Genomic DNA, 18,101 nt, shown 5'->3' with positions numbered 1-18,101 from the left:
TGAACTAAAGGTCACAACACTGCCTAGAGAGGCCAAAAAGCAAATTTTGTAACCTACAAATTTAGGTAAATTACAGTAATTTAAAGACCTGGATTACAGGTTTTGCTTTTTGTCTTCTCTATGAAGAGTGGGACTATATACAATTTTTACACAAAAGCAAAAGGTGTTTAATGTCCATTTAAGTGTATTGTTAAGAATCTCTTGATTTTCTGTTTTTACATTTATCTACCCCATAATATTCTTTATTTTATACTTAAATAATTACTTAAAGGGACAGTAAAGTAAAAACTAAATTTACATGGATTGGAAAGGGTTTGCAATTTTAAACAACTTTCCAACGTTACCAATTTTGCTTAGTTCTCTTGGTATCCTTTGTTAAAGAGTAATCATAAGTGAGCTCAAGAGCATACATGTGTCTTTAGCCTCCTGACAGAAGTGTTTGCAACTTTTTTATAACAATGTTATACACAGTTGCAATCACTGCTGCCATAGACTGCCATAGACACATGCAGACTCCAAAACTCAGCTTACCTACATTTATTCTTCAACACAGTTTTGCAAGAGAAGATAGCAAATTTAACAATAGAAATCAATTGGAAAATTGTATAAAATTGCATGTTTTATTTGAATCATTAAAGTTAGATTTTTGTCCCTTTAAACCTTAGAAATAAAAATAAAAAATACTACAATATTAAACATGGCTTTATTTCCCAGTGTAATTGTTTCTTTGTGTCTGTTATATTTGTAAATCATGCACAAATGACTTCTGTGTTGTAACTGTTAACAGTTTTATATCTAATATTTACTTATTACAACTTATTTAAAAAAAAAACAATATAATTTGATTATTTTTTTTTTAAATTAGGTGTGTGCCAGACAAGCAAAGATCATTCGCTCAGACAGGCCCATTTATCAAAGGTCTTGCGGACCTGATCCGACACTGCGGATCAGGTCCGCAAGACCTCGCTAAATGCGGAGAGCAATACGCTCTCCGCATTTAACATTGCACCAGCAGCTCACAAGAGCTGCTGGTGCAACGCCGCCCCCTGCTGACTCGCGGCCAATCGGCCGCCAGCAGGGAGCTGTCAATCAACCCGATCGTATTCGATCGGGTTGATGTCTGGCGATTCCTGTCCGCCTGTTCAGAGCAGGCGGACAGGGTTATGGAGCAGCGGTCTTTTGACCGCTGCTTCATAAGTTGTGTTTCTGGCGAGTCTGAAGACTCGCCAGAAACACGGCCCTTCAAGCTCCATACGGAGCTTGATAAATGGGCCTGTTGGAGTACAGTGGTCTTTTATTCGACTATTAGGTAAATACTGAGCGAGACAAATAGAGGATGTAATGAATAAAACCGTTATTATAGGAAGCATTGTACTGTCTCACAGGGACTTGCAGAGGTTTGTCAATTGTCCTTGTCAGCCAGTAGAATTAGTAAGAATTACAAATAAAAAACTACAATATTTGTTTAAATGTAAAAAGTTTTTACTTAAAAAGTTTTTCACAAAAAAAAAAAAAAAACATTGTCAACATTAGTAAATGCTGGTCATACTTAATATAATATGATATGAACATTATGAGCAGTATGGGCTCCATTAATTAAGCGGCTGATATGGCTTTGGAGCGCATGAGTAAGCCTATAGCCAATAGTTCAAAAGCAGCGGTCTTAAAGGGCCACTAAACACAGTAGAAAGGTATAATCAGTAAATGTGTAATAAAATGACAATACAAAAGCACTTCATTGAATTTCATATGAATTGTAGATTTCTTTCTGATAAATTTTAAAGTTAGTTCTATTTTCTCTCCCATTGCATCATGGGACAGCCATCAGCCAATCAAAAAATGCACATATGTATATTCTATGAATCTTGCACATGCTCATTAGGATCTGGTGCCTCAGAATGTAAGCATATAAAATGATTGTGCACATTTAGATAATGGAAGTGAATTGGAAAGTTGTTTAAAATTGTTCACTATCTAAACCATGGAGGTTAAATTTTGACTTGAGTGTCTCTTTAAGGCCACTGTTTCTCCTCTTTGAGATGATGACTGGGCTGATTGACAGTCCCTGCTCTTGCTCTTGATAGGTTGCACTAGTAGACTCTTGTGCAATATTAAGTGAGGGCAGCATAATGAGCCCTGTCGTCCACGCATTAATAAATAATTAGTTTAGTTTAGAATTTAGTTTGATTCTTTCTCTTAGTATCTGTTGTTGAAGAAACACAGTGCACATGAGTGAGCTAATTATTTGAGGCTTATATGTGCAGCCACCAATCTGAAGCTCCTGAACCTAACTAGGTATGCTTTTGAACAAAGGATACCAAGAGAACAAAACAAAACAAATTATCCCTATAGTTCCCACATCTCTTAAACATGCATTAGTCACACCTATCCTCAAAAAACCTTCTCTCAATCCAACGTCCCCATCCAACTACTGCACTATTTCCCTACTCCCGCTTGCCTCAAAGCTAGTATATGCAAGTCTATCTCATTTCCTTACATTAAACTCCCTCCTTGATCCACTGCAATCTGGATTTCACCCCCTTCACTCAACAGAGACAGCAATTGTTAAGGTTACCAACTACTTACTTACAGCAAAATTCAAAGGCCACTTCTCTCTACTTATCCTCCTTGATCTGTCTGCAGCCTTTGATACTGTCAACCACCCTCTTTTGCTCCTTACCCTCCAATCCTTCAGCATCTTGACACAGCTCTCTCTTGGTTATCTTCCTATCTGACTAACCGTACCTTTAGTGTAGCCTTCTCTGGGGCATCCTCTGTCCCGTTACCTCTTTCTGTTGGGGTACTACAAGGCTCTGTCCTCGGTCCCCATCTCTTCTCAATCTACACGTCCTCATTAGGTTCCCTAATAAAGTCCCACAGGTTTCACTATCATCTATATGCTGACGATACCCAAATCTACCTCTCTGCACCAGAACTATCTCCTTCCTTGCTAACCCGTGTCACTAACTGTCTCTCTCATATCTCATCTTGGATGTCCTCTCACTACCTCAAGCTAAATCTCTCCAAAACTGAGCTCCATATTTTCCCCCCTTCTTCCAAAATCTCCCCACCCCATGTCTCTATAACTGTTGATAACTCCATCATTACCCCAACCGTACATGCCCGATGTCTTGGGGTCACACTTGACTCTGATCTTTCTTTCACTCCTCATATTCAGTCCTTGGCTAAAGTCTGCCGCTTCCACCTTAAAAACATCACTAAAATCAGACATTTCCTTACACAAGACACAACTAAGATGTTAATCCGCTCTTATCCTTTCCCGCCTCGACTACTGCAACTCCATCTTCTCCGTTCTCCCTAGTTGCCGCCTAGCTCCTTTACAATCCATAATGAATGCCTCTGCCAGGCTCATCTTCTTACATGTTGCTCTTCATCTGCCACACCTCTCTGCCAATCTCTTCACTGGCTTCCTCTTGCCTCCAGGATTAAACACAAAATTCTCACTGACACACAAAGCCCTCAATTGCATTGCTCCCCCCTACATCTCAGACCTTGTCTCCAGATATTCTCCCTCCCGACCCCTTTGCTCCGCTCATAATCTCCTACTCTCCTCCTCTCGTTACCTCCTCACATTCCCGTTTACAAGATTTCTCCAGACTGGCCCCCATCTTATGGAACTCTCTGCCTCGCTCCACAAGACTCTCCCCTAGTTTTAAGAGCTTCAAGTGCTCCCTGAAGACTCTACTATTCTGGGACGCAACCTTCACTAACCTTCTTATCTCCACTGCTATCCCCTTAAACCTCATAGCATGTAAGCCTATGAGCCCAACTGTTTGTAGTACACCTTCATAAGAGCCGACTACAACAGTGCAACTCTCGGCAGTACCCTCTACCCATTTGATCCCTGTAATTGTTTTTATATACCACCTATGTTCATAGCGCTGCGGAACCTGTTAGTGCTCTACAAATACCTGATAATAATAATAAGAAATCCAGATTTTCCTGTTATATCAAATATGTAAATTTAGAGGCTTAATTCATTCACATGGCCATGCTTCTAAGGTATTTCTTTATGGCATAGTAAACAAAGCCCATAATCACAAATAAAAGTTTTGCATGGCAATCTCTCATGGGCTGGTATAAGGAACAAGTTTATAAAGTGCCTCAAAACTATATATCTGTCTCTTATTGTATATTATTAATATTGGCATCATGCTGCACAGTTTGTCCCTCATTCACATGAAAGCTATATGAAGGAATAATTTATGGTAAAAATGTTTTCCCCTTAATGTGTTCCTAATGACTTATACCAGCTGTAGAGCATTACTTGTATCAGAAATGTCTCCTTTAGGTTTATTATTGCAATTAAAATAGTTTGTTTTGTTTATTCAAACCACTATCCATAATGAAAATATCAATACCTAAATATTAGCCTTTGTGTGTATATATAGAAATAAGATTAATACTTCTGCTCTTCCTGCAGGCTCAGTCAATTTGAATGGACATTTTCTTGGCAACATTGGGTGTTGGTTTCAATAAGCAACTTTTTAAATATAAAAATAAACCTAAAATATCAATATCCTCTTTAATAATTAGCCACAGGTATAATGAGTAATATGAAACACTTTAAGAGAAACAAATTTTACAATAGTTTCTCTTGACATGTCCACATGTGCATATCCCGTTGTACTTTTGTACAGTATGTAAGGAATATATAAAATATATGTTTCCCAAGCACTGTCTAAATTAAAACATAAATGGCAGAAGTTAAAAAAATTTGACTTGCTTTATGATTTGCAAGCAAATATAGACAGGAATGTCAAGAAATTTGATTTACATTTTCAATTGTATCATTTTATTGTCACTTAGACAGACCTTTAACATATTATTTTTTTTAAAATATTTTTATTTTTGGTTGTCTCCACAGGATTACAAATATGTAAACAAACACATCAAATAAAAGAAAAGAAATAAAATCATTCCGGTTACATGTGTTTACAAGAACACGCATTCACAATTATTGCAAGGGAAGTCCAAGTTGACTAGAATACATTTACACAAGTTAATTCTTGCTTAACTTATTTCGTGTTGAGTCCTGTGGAAGACTACATTTTAAACTTTCATCAAACATCCTAACAACAACAAGATTAAAAGAAACATTTGAACTCACAGTGCGCTATCCTCCGTCCAGTGCCCCTCCTGTTCTCTCTCTCTTACACAATGATCTGTCAACTTATATATCTCTTCACCTCTCAATCTCGCATTTAGAACATAATCTGTGTCTTTGAATGGTGTGATTATGAGATCTCGTGTTCCCTTAGGTAAGCAGTGAATGTAAGGTTCCCATTTAGTTAGAAAGGTTTTAACTCTCTTTACTATGTCCCCCAGCCCATCAAATTGCTCAATGAATAATTGCTTAAGCAAAGCATTTTTTAGTTGTGTGACAGTAGGCGGATTTCTTTTCAGCCAGTTCTGAAATATCAGACTTCTGGCGACTAGAATTATGTTATAGACACAGGCTCTCTGTGGTCGTGGGATATTGGGAATGTTTAGAAAAACTACATTCTGAAACGTCAAAGCTAGCTCAGGGAGATGCATTGCGGTACGTATCAAGTATTGTACCATTTTCCAGAATCTCATTATGTGAGGGCAACACCATGTCATATGAAGAATGCTTCTAAAAAGGTGCATTTTGGACAATTGCTTTCTCTTTCTTTTTTCCAATACTGGAATTTATCTGGGGCTACGTAAACATTGTGCAAAAGTTTGAGATGTGATTCCCTTACAGTGGAAGAGAGTTTGGCCGTTTGGACTCTACCAATGCTCTCAGTGAACACCTTTTCTTGAATCTGTTCTCCCAATATTACTGTCCATGTCTCTATAATCTTATCTATACATTTTGTGTTTATTGGTTGCAGCAGTGTTTTGTATATTGGCGATATAGAGGAAATCCCCTTTGATGCCAGGGCTATGATCTGCATGAGTTGTGATTGTGTCCTCTGGGTGTTTGTTGCCATAATAGAGCATAGGTAATGTCTGGCCTGTAAATAAGCATAGTGATGTGTTGTTGGAAGTCCAAATTTAGACTGTAAGGCTGTGAAAGTCATCATGGTCTTATTGTCTTCTAATAAAGTTTGTCCTATAGTATGTAGTCCCTTTTCTTTCCATAGTCTAAAAGCTTTAGTGGTAATTCCGGCTGGAAATTCAGGGTTCCCCTGCCACGGGAGAAGTTGAACTATTCTGTGATTTTCCCCTAACCACTTACTCATTAGCCTCCAGGCTCTAGCTGGCTGATTAAGGAGTTCTAGATCTCCCACCCATCTGTGTGCTTGCGCTTGCGTCATATGTGGTATCATCTGTAGTGACCAAGGTTGGAGAAGACTACTCTCCAGTTGTGGGTCTGTAAATTTCTCTAGGCCAGTAAACCAGTCCACTACAAATTTGACCTGAGCTGCCCAATTGTATAATTCAAAATTTGGGAGCGCTAACCCTCCTTTTTCCCTAGAAGCCGTCAGTTTTAGGTAACTCATCCTATGTTTTTTATTGTTCCATACAAATCCTAGGACCATTTGGGTTATAGTCTTTAAGTCTGTTTTTTTAAGAATTCCCGGGACCGACTGAAAAACATATAGAAGCTTTGGAAAGGAGATCATCTTAATGAGTCCTATTCTGCCCGAGAGGGATATCGGCAGTTGTTTCCAGGCCTGTATCAGATTTTTAAGCTTTTGCAGCAAGGGCATGTAGTTAATGGAATACCATTTACATGGGTCAATGTGCAGCATAATGCCTAGGTACTTAAAACTATGTTTAACAATTTTGAAATCATATCCAGGGATCGATTCTCCCCCCCTATTAAGTATCCAGATTAGCTCCATTTTGTCTGTGTTTATTGTATACCCAGACACCAGCCCAAATTATTTTATTAGGTTCATTTTTTTGGGGATGTTTTTTGGTGATCTTGGATGAATAAAATCATATCATCGGCAAACAGATTCAAATGGATTTGGGAGTCTCCTATTCTGAGACCTTCTAATTGTTGTCTAATTTTCCACGCCAGGGGTTCTATAGCTATATCAAAAAGGAGTGGAGAAAGGGGACACCCCTGGCGTGTACCTCTGTAAAGACGAAAGGGTTGAGTTAGCATGCCATTGACTATTAGTGATGCCTGTGGGATTCTATATAAATTGTGGATTGCTGCAACAAACTCTCCCCGTAATCCTATCTTCTCTGGTGTAGTGAATAAATGGTCCCAAAGTACCTTATCAAAGGCCTTTTCCGCGTCTAGCATTAGTAAGGTCGCGTCTTTGTGTACTATTTTGTTGGTGGTATCCTGCTTAACTGTCCAATAATGTTGTATTACAGTCTGCACTTTTCAAATATTAAGGGTGGATGATCTCCCTTTGACAAACTCAGTTTGGTCTTTGTGAATTATAGTGGGCAGTACTTCCGCCAAACGATAAGCTAAAATTTTTGTGAGGATCTTGTAGTCCTGGTTCAATAGGGATATAGGGCGATAGGAGTGTGCTAACAGAGGGTCCCTTCCTTCCTTGTGTATGATGCTTATATTTGCTTCAGCTAATCTAGAGGATGGTTCCACAATATTTTCTAAAATACCGTTGTAAAGTTGTTCCAGGGTGGGGCACAGCTCTGGGTCTTGAATCTTATATAGCTCCGCCGGGAGCCCGTCCGGGCCCGGGGTTTTATCTAGCGTTAACATTTTGACCGTATCCAGAATTTCTTTTTGCGTGATTTTACTATTTAATGTGTCAAGTTGAGACTGTTCCACCTCTGGAAGTTCCACTGGTAGCCAAAGCCTATCTTATCTTCTGGGTTCACCTGTTGCGGGGAATATAGATCTCTATAAAATTCTAAAAAGGTATTCTGAATGTCTTGTTCTGCATTCAAAACTTTGTTGTCTTTTTTAGCTGCCATAATTGTAGTTTTTTTCTTTGTAAGTCTGGTTATATTAGCTAGGAGTTTGCCTGTTTTATTTCCAAATCTGTAGAATTTGGCTTGCATTCTAGAGTGTGAATTGTTTGCTTGCTGGAACAAATAGTTATCTCTGTTTGTTTTTATGTCTTTATATCTTATCCTATTTCTCTCTGACGGGCATCTTAGATATCTATTCCTGGCATTAATGATCTGTCTCAGGAGGAGCTCAGATTTCATTGTATGTTTTCTCTTTATGTTTGCCGCGTATGCCGAAATAACTCCCCTTAAGACAGCCTTCGCCGCCTCCCAAAACAGAAGAGGACTGATTGTGTATGTTGCATTCAATACTGTATAGGATTGCCACTCCCCTAACAAGTGCCAATAAAAGTTGAGATCTTTATAAAGGTACCTTGGGAATACCCACTTATTGCTCTTATTTTGTGTCTGACCCTGCTGGAGTTTTAAAGTTATTGGGGCGTGGTCTGAAACCATTATCGGGTCAATTTTTGTTTCTGTCACCCTGTTACATATGTCAGCTGAGAGCAAAAAGTAGTCAAGTCTCGAGAGTGTGTCGTTTGTTGTTGACAAGCATGTTTCATGAGTGTTTTGAGTAAATTGGTATCTTTCTTGGAGTTCTGAGTGGTTCTAGGTCCCACTTTCGGCTTCTCTGGGTTGTGGAATCTATCTGCTAGTGTCTGTGGTGCTATGTTGAAGTCACCTCCCATTACGAGGGGCTGGGAGGTGAATTGAACTATCCTTGACTGTAAGTCTTTCCAGAATATCTGTTTCTGTGTTTGAGGTCCATATACTCCTACCAACGCAAATGATAAGCCCTGCATCTCCAACTGTATCATGAGATACCTTCCATTAGGGTCTATGAGTGTTTTAGTTATGGTGTAGACTAAGTTTTTCCTAAAAAGTATTGCTATACCCCTGGCTCTAGTCTGTTCATATGTTGTATTGATTAACTCCCCCACCCAACCTTGCTTTAATTTTTGGTGTTCTATCCTGGAGAGATGTGTCTCCTCCAGAATAGCGATGTCAGCATTTTTCAGCCGTAGGTATTGTAGGATGGATCTACTCTTCTGTGGCGATGTTATTCCCCCTACTTTCCAACTTATTATGTGTATACTATTGGCCATTGTGTCATGATGTGGGAAGTGCGTAGTGTTCTGGTGTGTACCTTGTCTTGGCATAGTAATTGGGGACTTGCTTATCCAGGAAATCAATTCTTCTCCTGCGACTTTTGAGAGAGAGGAGGGGCACCTGAGAGAGAGGAGGGGCACGCATCAGTGCAACAATACAAAACAAAAAGAATAAAAAACAATCAAATACATTTTGAGAAAATTTACTGTAAGTAGTAACTAGATGGGCAATCGTTTCCCTTTTCATCTCGCCCATCTCTATCTATACTATACTATACTATGCTATACCAGACTTCCATATGCGAGTTCCAACTAAAACCTGTAAAAGAAGTTACTAAGTATATTAATCACCTCTGCCTAAACTCTTATTCTTGCCTTTTCTGTTCTGTCAGAATCCTAGAGCTGTATTTAAATCCCAGCTATGTAGCATGTTGTATAACATTTTGGCTAAAACATTATGATTTTTGCACATTTATCCCGTCTGGGCAAGATATTACCAAGTGTTATTTGGGCTAAAAACAACCATTCAGCTAGGTGAACTTTCTTGAAAAAAAACGCTCCTCTAAGATTTTAGACTATCTTCTCTTCAACCTGAGGAAGCAAAAGGGTTAATCATTTACATCTTTAGTACTGCAGCAAAACAATAAGTGTAACCTATGAAAAGTGACTCTCATTTATCTGTGTCTTTCTCTACTTCCTCCTTTCTTAAAACGTTTTTAAGCTGTTTAGGGTAGTCAAAGAATTTGATGCCTTGTTCAGTATGTAGCTGGGAAGAGCAGTGAGACTGAGCGCCCTGCTTCCAGTCGTGATTTACAAAATGGCGTGAACTCCCTACGCCTCCTTGAGATCTCTGCTGAATAGTCCTGAAATATCAATATCTTCTGACCCTCATATAGTAGAGGCGATTGTTGACAGTATGCTCTGAGGAGCGAGATCAAGTCATTTGATCATGACTTGTCTTGGTCTTTTTGCATTTCTTTGGTCTTGGCTTGTGGTACCCACCCTATGAGCCCTTTCAGCTATACATGGGATGTCATCTGTATTTAACTTCAGCAAGGTAGGCAGAGTGTGTTCTGCAAAGTCCAACAGATCTGTGCTTGGGACACTTTCTGGCAGGCCGACTATACGCAGATTATTGCGGCGTGAGCGAATCTCTAGGTCGTCTATTTTGTCAACTAGCAGCTTATTTTGGGCCTCCAGAGACGCTACTTTTGTTGATGTCTCTCTTTGCCTTATTTCCTCATCGCTCACCCTTTGTTCTATGTGTTGGAGTCTTGATGAAAAGCTTTTAAACTCTGATGAGAGTGAGTCTAGGCCTGTTTGGAGCTGTTCCATTTTCGGGAGAAATAATGCAGAGATTTGTGTGACAATTGGGTGAAACTCTTGTAGATGCGTGCCAGTTGTTTCCATGGAAATGTGATCTGCAGCCTGCGGATCTGCTGTCTGCTTTGTCCTGCGCTCCTGGTTCCTCTGCTTATTAGCCATCTTGCCAGTAGTCTTGACAAAGCTAGAGTAGTATTTCTGCATGCACTTGTCGGGGCCTAGACTTATCTCCTATCTTTCAAAACAGCTGGGGGTTTAAGCCTTTCACAAGTAGTATACAAAAGACAGGTCTCCCCAAAACGCCAGTCACCAAGAGAGACCCGGAGAGGGGACACTAGCAAGATTTGCTGGAACTCTGGTGCATGTTCTCATTTTTAGCTAAGCATGATAGATCGTGGTCTGGGCTTCTTCACAACCCCCCCCCCCACCCTCGCTGTAGATTAAATAAACAAAAAATACTATAGCTTTATTAAGAATTTAGCAAACTGTCTGTGGGTATTTGTGAAAAGATTGGACTCCCTGAAATAGTTTTCTTATACATGGTGCTGTTTAGTAATTATAGTAATTGTGATATTATGATAAGAATGATGTTGTATGCGAGTTACATTTTTCTGTGATTCATTACCTTTTTAGGTTCGATTCCTGGACCAATTGTCTTTGGTGTTATAATAGACAGTACTTGTATTTTATGGAATCTGAATGATTGTGGGGACAAGGGAGCCTGCTGGATATACAATAATACAAAAATGTCCTACAATTTAGTCGCTATCAGTAAGTGATCAGTTTATTTCTATTCTTTAATGAAAATGTTAACTTCTGCTACCCAATTGTAAGTCCAATAATTCCAATGATCTCAGAATGTAGTTAAAGGGGACATTAAGAGACATGAAAGGTTTGGGTAGTGATTAAGGCACAGTCGTTTCCCTTAGTAACCTTGGGCTGCTGGGGATAGCAAGTGTGCCTTGTTCAATGCCAACCTTAAAGGGACGGTGAACACTAAATACATTTTGTGCACCTCCCACTGGTTATGGGTGCTGCCATTTTTCCAATTTACTTCTCTTATCTAATTTGATTTGTTCTCTTGGTATCCTTTGTTACAAATCATACCTAGGTAGACTCAGGAGCAGCAATGCTCATTGGTGGCTGCACATATGTCCCATTTCATTGGCTCAACCAATGAGTTAAGATATCTTCCAATAGTGCATTGCTACACCTTCAACAATGGATGCCAAAAGAATTAAGCAAGCACTACATGGCAGGAATAGTGCTGCCATCTAGTGATCTTGCTAATATATCACATTGTTGCTGTAATGCTGCCATATAGTGCTGCAGACACGTGCACGCTCATGAACTTACCTTCCTGATTTTCAACAAAGGATAACAAGAAAACAAAGAAAACTTGATAATAGAAGTAAATTGGAACGTTTTTAAAATTGTATGTTCTAGCTAAATCATGAAAGACACATTTTGGGTTGTACGTCCCTTTAAAAATAAATGCTCTATCTGAATCATGGAAGAAAAATTGTGAGCTTTATGTCCCTGGAAAATGGAAAACACAGGACTTTTATTGGCATTGATATGACACGTGCACATGTACACATGCAGTTTACACTAATTAATTTGTCATAATTATCCAATTACTGTATTATAAACTGATACTCATTTTCAGAATGAACATTTAGGAAATAAACTAGTACATATTTACATAAATATATACTTAAAGGGACATTCTAGCCAAAAACTTTCTTTCATGGTTTAGAAAGAGCATGCTATTTTAAACAGTTTTCTAATGTACTTCTGTTATCTAATTTGCTTCATTCTCGTGATATACTTGGTTGAAAAGCATATCTAGATATGCTCAGTATCTGTTGATTTGTGGCTGCACATAGATGCCTCTTGTTATTGGCTCTCCCATGTGCATTGCTATTTCTTCAACAAGGGATATCTAAAGAAAGAAGCAAATTAGATAATAGAAGTAAATTGGAATGTTTTTTAAAATTGTATTCTCTATCTGAATCATGAAAAAAATATTTTTGTTTTCATGACCCTTTAATGCAACAGCTAATAGTTACAGACATTTGTTGAGATTCAGAATCTTTGATACTTATGTTCTTTTCTGCTTCCTTTAGGTGCCGTCTGCAAAGTCGTAACCATCGCTTTTCTCTTTGTAGCATTTTGTATCTACAAAGCCCCAGCAAACAAACCTAATGAGAAAGAAGAAAACAAAACAATAATCTTGTCTGCATCCTTATAAATTATATTAAAGAATCAAAGAACCAAGGATGATAATCAACTTATTGTGTATAGTGTATATAACCAGTTAAACAAATGAAAGCAAAAAAAGAAAGTGGGGATGTGAATTAATATATATAGAAATAAAGTATATATATATATATATATATATATATATATATATATATATATATATATATATATATATATATATATATATATATATGTGGTGATGTAAATTAATATGGACCATTTTAAGAACTCAATTTAGTATTATATATTTTTTTAAAGATTACCATTTGGAAAGAAAAATAGCAAAGGTTATATTAACCTTTGAATTTCTAATCCTGGTACATTAAAGGATTTTTTTTGTTTTCAAAATCTTTCAGCCGCAACAGTGGAAAAGAATTTCAACAAATAATACCATCTATGTGTACCACCAGTTTGATTGGAAATGAGTTTTCTAAGATAATCAGTTGTTAAAGCTCATGACAATGCTGAATTACCTCATAAATGAGTGCTGGAAAGTTCGAAGAAAATGCTAAAATGTTTGTCCTGAGACTACTACCTCTAATAATGACAAATTCTCAATTTCTTTGAGACATTATTACAGTTATAATTAAAGGGATACTTAACGCAATCTTTTTCTTTCATGATTCAGATAGAGCATGCAATTTTAAGCAACTTTCTAATTTACTCCTATTATTAATTTTTTCTTCGTTCTCTTGCTATCTTTATTTGAAAAGCATGAATCAAAGCTAAGGCCCATTTTTGGTTCAGCACCCTGGATAGTGCTTGCTGATTGGTAGCTACAATTAGCCATAATCAGCAAGCGCAACCCAGGTGGCTGAACCAAAAATGGTCTGGCTCCTAAGCTTACATTCTTGCTTTTCAAATAAAGATAGCAATAGAACAAAGAAAAAATTATAATAGGAGTAAATTAGAAAGTTGCTTAAAATTGCATGCCCTATCTGAATGACGAAAGAAAAAAATTGGGTTTAATATCCCTTTTTAATTGTACCTCCATTACATACCATTATGTTTTAAGGGACACTGAATCCAATTTTTTTCTTTTGTGATTCAGATAGAGCATGCAATTTTAATCAGCTTTCTAATTTACTCCTATTATCAATTTTTCTTTATTCTATTGCTATCTTTATTTGAAAAAGAAGGCATCTAAGCTTTTTTGGGGGTTCATAACTCTGGACAGCACGTGTTTATTGGTGGGTGAATTTATCCACCAATCAGCAAGAACAACCCAGGTTGTTCACCAAAAATGGGCCGGCATCTAAACTTACATTCTTGCATTTCAAATAAAGATACCAAGAGAATGAAGAAAAATTGATATTTGAATACTTGATACTTGAAGTTACTTAAAATGTCATGCTCTATCTGAATCACAAAAGAAAAAATTTGGGTTCAGTGTCCCTTTAAATATAGTATATAATTTATGTATGGTGTACAAGGAGGTAAAGCATAGCTAAAGACAGCAGCCTATGGATTTTTATATATTTTAAGTTGTTTTTCAATCAATATATTTAATTCTGAGCATCATTCAGGGTGCTTGTAAACAGCAATAAGTTTATAAATGTCTTAGAAAATGAATCTTCAACGCTGTACAACTTGCTATACCAGGCTTGGGTCACGCTTTTCAATATTTTCTAACTCAGCTTTTGCAGGGAAACTTGAATTAATGTTTATGAATAAGAAATTGTTTCAGTGTTGTCATCTGAGTGTGCAAAGTTTATATTTTACCCTTTTTGCAAAATTTCATAAACTGAAAACATCAAATAGCTGTTAAGGTTGAAACTTGTTACTTGGCTTCTGGCGTTTTATTTAAATCTCTCTCAAGTGCACCTATATCTTTCTTGGAGGGAAAGTCCTTCTCAGCTTACAAAATGCTGCTATGTTTAATGACCATTCTTAACAAGAGTGTCCTGAGAATATTAAACTGTTGTTCTATGTTTCTATTTCAGTACTGTTTTTTTCTGAGTCCATGGGAAAGACCACGTGTTTGTTTCTCTAATATTTACAGCTTAAAGAGGTATCAAAGATGTTTTTATATATGCATCAGAAATAAATCACCATATTGCAAAGATTTGCATACAATATATATAAAACATTAGCACAATTTGCATTGATTTGCAGTCCAGGGACTCACCACTTGGAAAGCTTCTTGAACATTCCATAGATTATGTCTTTTGTTGTGGCCAATTAGGACAAGGTAGAAATAAAATCCTACATGTATTAAGCAATCACTTCTCAACATGAATGAACTCTCTAGGGAATGTAAAATCTGCAATTTGCAAATTTAAATGACAGAAAACGCAGAAAAAATAAAAAAATTAAAGAACATGCACAGTTGTTTCACTATGGGTAATTAAACAATTTGGACCAGATTACAAGTGGATTTCACTCGAAAGTTAACACCACAAGAAGCAAACTTTTTGCATACAGCGGATACCACTCATATTACAATTTGAAATTAAACGTTTTTTAGTGCGGACGATGAACTTTGGATATTGTTACCACATTAACTTATTCTCCCCAGAGTTTTTAATATTTCACATTCCAATGTTCTTCAGAGATGGGTAAATGTACTTTGTATTTTTTAAAAGATATTTCCATATACACTGTGCGGCCACTTTATAAGGTACAGCCCTGCTGTGCACACAAATGGTTCGTTCTACTACATTGCAAATCATGTGGCCACAGTTTTGGTATAAATACAGCAGAACAACCTTCCTACTATCAGTTACAAACCGCAGTAAGAATGGGGAAAAGCAGTGGTCTAATGGACCTTGAATGTGCCATGATAGTTCGTACAAGACGTGCTGGACGAAGCGTATCTGAAAAGGCAGTACTCCTGAACTTTTCACATACCACAGTTTCAGGGGTGTATTAAGAATGGTGCAATGAACAAAAAACATCAGCGGCAGTCCTGTGGAAGAAAAACGATTGTTGATGAGAGAGGTCAGAGGAGGATAGCTAGACTTGTGCAATCGCATTTCAACCTTGGTGCAGAGAAATACATATTGCCACGTACCACTAGGTCTTGGATGGCCTTGTCTTGGATGGGCAGCCAGCGGCCACGTTAGAAAAGAACAAGAGAGCACAACTTCTGTGGGCACAACAACACCAGTATTGGACCTTCAAAGACTGTTAAAACATTGCTTGGTCTGAAGAGTTGAAGTTGCTAGTGCGTGATGTTGATGGCAGGCTCTGAATTTGGGGAAAACAGGGTGAATCCATGGACCCATCATGTCTGATGAAAACTGTGCAAGAGGTAGGAACAGTGTTATGGTGTGACAAATGTTTTCCTGGCACACTTTGGGTCCATTGATAACCCAAGATTCATGTCTGAATGCCATAGCGTACATAAAAATCGCTGCTGACCAAGTGCATCTGTTCATGTTGACAGTTTATCTTCAGACAAATGGCTACTACCAGCAGGATAATGCGCCATTGCACAAAGCCAGCATCACTATGGGATGGTTTCTAGAACAGGACACTGACTTGTCTTTGCTGCAGTGGCCTGCTCAGTTGCCGGATCTCAATCTTTGGGATGAGCTGTAAAGGTCTATTCGCTGCAGGCCTACATCTTTGTTGAAGCTCTAGGAGTTGCTTGACACACTCATGTCTGCATTGTACACAATACCTCCACAATGTTTTCCTCATCTTGTTGAATTCAGGCAAATGTGTGCAAATGATTTAACTGAAGAATTTATTATTTGAAATGTGTTTAGTTAAAAGCGTGTTTAAAATGTGTTCACAACTTGAAAAATGTTTGACAACCTTGGTTTCTACTAGGTATCTAAATCAAAATGTAGCTAATTCATTTGACCTTTAAAAGGTACAATTTGATTGACACTAACATATTCATAATTGTTTTTTAATTACAATCATGTTTTCTAAGTTAACACAATTATGAAAAACCAATAGCTACTTAATAGTATACTGACCATTTTTACAAATAATTTATTGCTAACTGAATTTACTTTAGATCAGTGATAGACAAAAATATATAACTTAGTAACCAGCTATGGGCCAGATTACAAGTGGAGCACTAATTAGCGCTCCCGCATGAGCGTTAACTGCACTAGACGTTTGGCTTTTTGCACTTGTCGGGTTTGCACGCGTATTTTGAGATGAAAGTAAACTGTTTTCACTCGCAAGGTAACCTGACAAGCACAAAAAGCCAAACTTAGAATATTGCGTGCACGTTCACAAATTTCCCCATAGAAGAAAAACCTAACACTCTACTTGAGCGCAAACATGATCGCATATTCTCTATGTGCAATATTTTATTTTAATATTTTTTTACATGTTATTATGATGAGTGTATCTTTACTTCTGATGTGTAATGTATTTCTGATGTGCTTTGTGCAACTTTTTTGTTTTGCAAAACAGTAACCAGAGCTCTGAGGATGTGGTAATCATTCCAGCGTAAATTGCGATTGTGCTCAAGTGATCACGTTTACTTTCAACTTGTGATAAACCCTGTGTGGCTTGCGCGCAAACATTTGTGCTCCACTCGTAATCTGGTTCTATAATTTTTAGTCAATTATGTTTTTAGACATGCATCATTTTAAGAATCTAATTTAACATTTTCAGAGTTGGGGCTCCAAGGTTCTTGAAACTTTATCCTAGTTTTTTAGTGTTTATTAGAGGTGGTTCATTATAGCTTATTAGTAATAGTATACCCTAGTTTATTAGTTCTGCTACACCATAGTTTATACTGCCTGCACACCCTAGCTAATTGGTGCTGGTACACCCTAGTTTATTAGTTCTGGTACACCTTTGCTTATTAGTGCTGTTTCACCCTAGCTTATTAGTGCTGGTACACCCTAATTTATTAGTGCGGCTACACTCTAGTTTATTAGTGTTGGTACACTCTTGTTTATTAGTGCGGCTAAACCCTAATTTATTAGTGTTGGTAGTACACCCTAGTTTATTAGTGTTGCTACACCATAGCTTATTGGTGCTGGTACATCCTAGCGTATTAGTGCCTGCACACCCTAGCTAATTGGTGCTGGTACACCCTAGCTTATAAGTTCTTGTACACCTTAGCTTATCAGTGCTTGTTCACCCTAGCTTATTTGTGCTGCTACACCCTAGTTTATTAGTGCTGGTGCACCCTAATTTATTAGTGTTGGTTCACCCTAGTTTATTAGAGCTGCTACACCCTAGTTTATTAGTGCTGCTACACCCTAATTTATTAGTGTTGGTACACCCTAGTTTATTAGTGCTGCTACACTCTAGTGTATTACTACTGGTACACCCTAGCTTATAAGTGTTGGTACACCCTAGCTTATTGGTGCTGGTACATCCTAGCGTATTAGTGCTGGCACACCCTAGCGTATTAGTGCCTGCATACCCTAGCTAATTGGTGCTGGTACACCCTAGCTTATAAATTCTTGTACATCTTAGCTTATTAGTGCTTGTTCACCCTAGTTTATTAGTGCTGCTGCACTCTAGTGTATTACTACTGGTACACCCTAGCTTATA

General features: G+C 37.7%; 1 protein-coding gene across 1 annotated transcript in view; it reads left to right on the top strand.

Annotated features, from left to right (window-relative positions):
- LOC128646919 (solute carrier organic anion transporter family member 4C1-like) overlaps nt 1-12,641 on the top strand; it is a 198,307-nt gene extending 185,666 nt beyond the window's left edge. The window contains exons 11-13 of the mRNA XM_053699728.1: nt 1,260-1,309; nt 10,995-11,132; nt 12,491-12,641. Coding sequence (XP_053555703.1) covers nt 1,260-1,309; nt 10,995-11,132; nt 12,491-12,615 — 313 coding nt within the window. The 3' untranslated portion in view covers nt 12,616-12,641. The remainder of the gene's footprint in view (nt 1-1,259; nt 1,310-10,994; nt 11,133-12,490) is intronic.
- The last annotated feature ends 5,460 nt before the right edge of the window (nt 12,642-18,101 follow it).

The sequence above is a fragment of the Bombina bombina genome, chromosome 2 (assembly GCF_027579735.1).
Source record: "Bombina bombina isolate aBomBom1 chromosome 2, aBomBom1.pri, whole genome shotgun sequence".
In the NCBI taxonomy this organism is placed as follows: Eukaryota; Metazoa; Chordata; class Amphibia; order Anura; family Bombinatoridae; genus Bombina; species Bombina bombina.
Note: the sequence above shows the minus strand (reverse complement) of the source record. Positions and strands in the feature narration are given on the sequence as shown.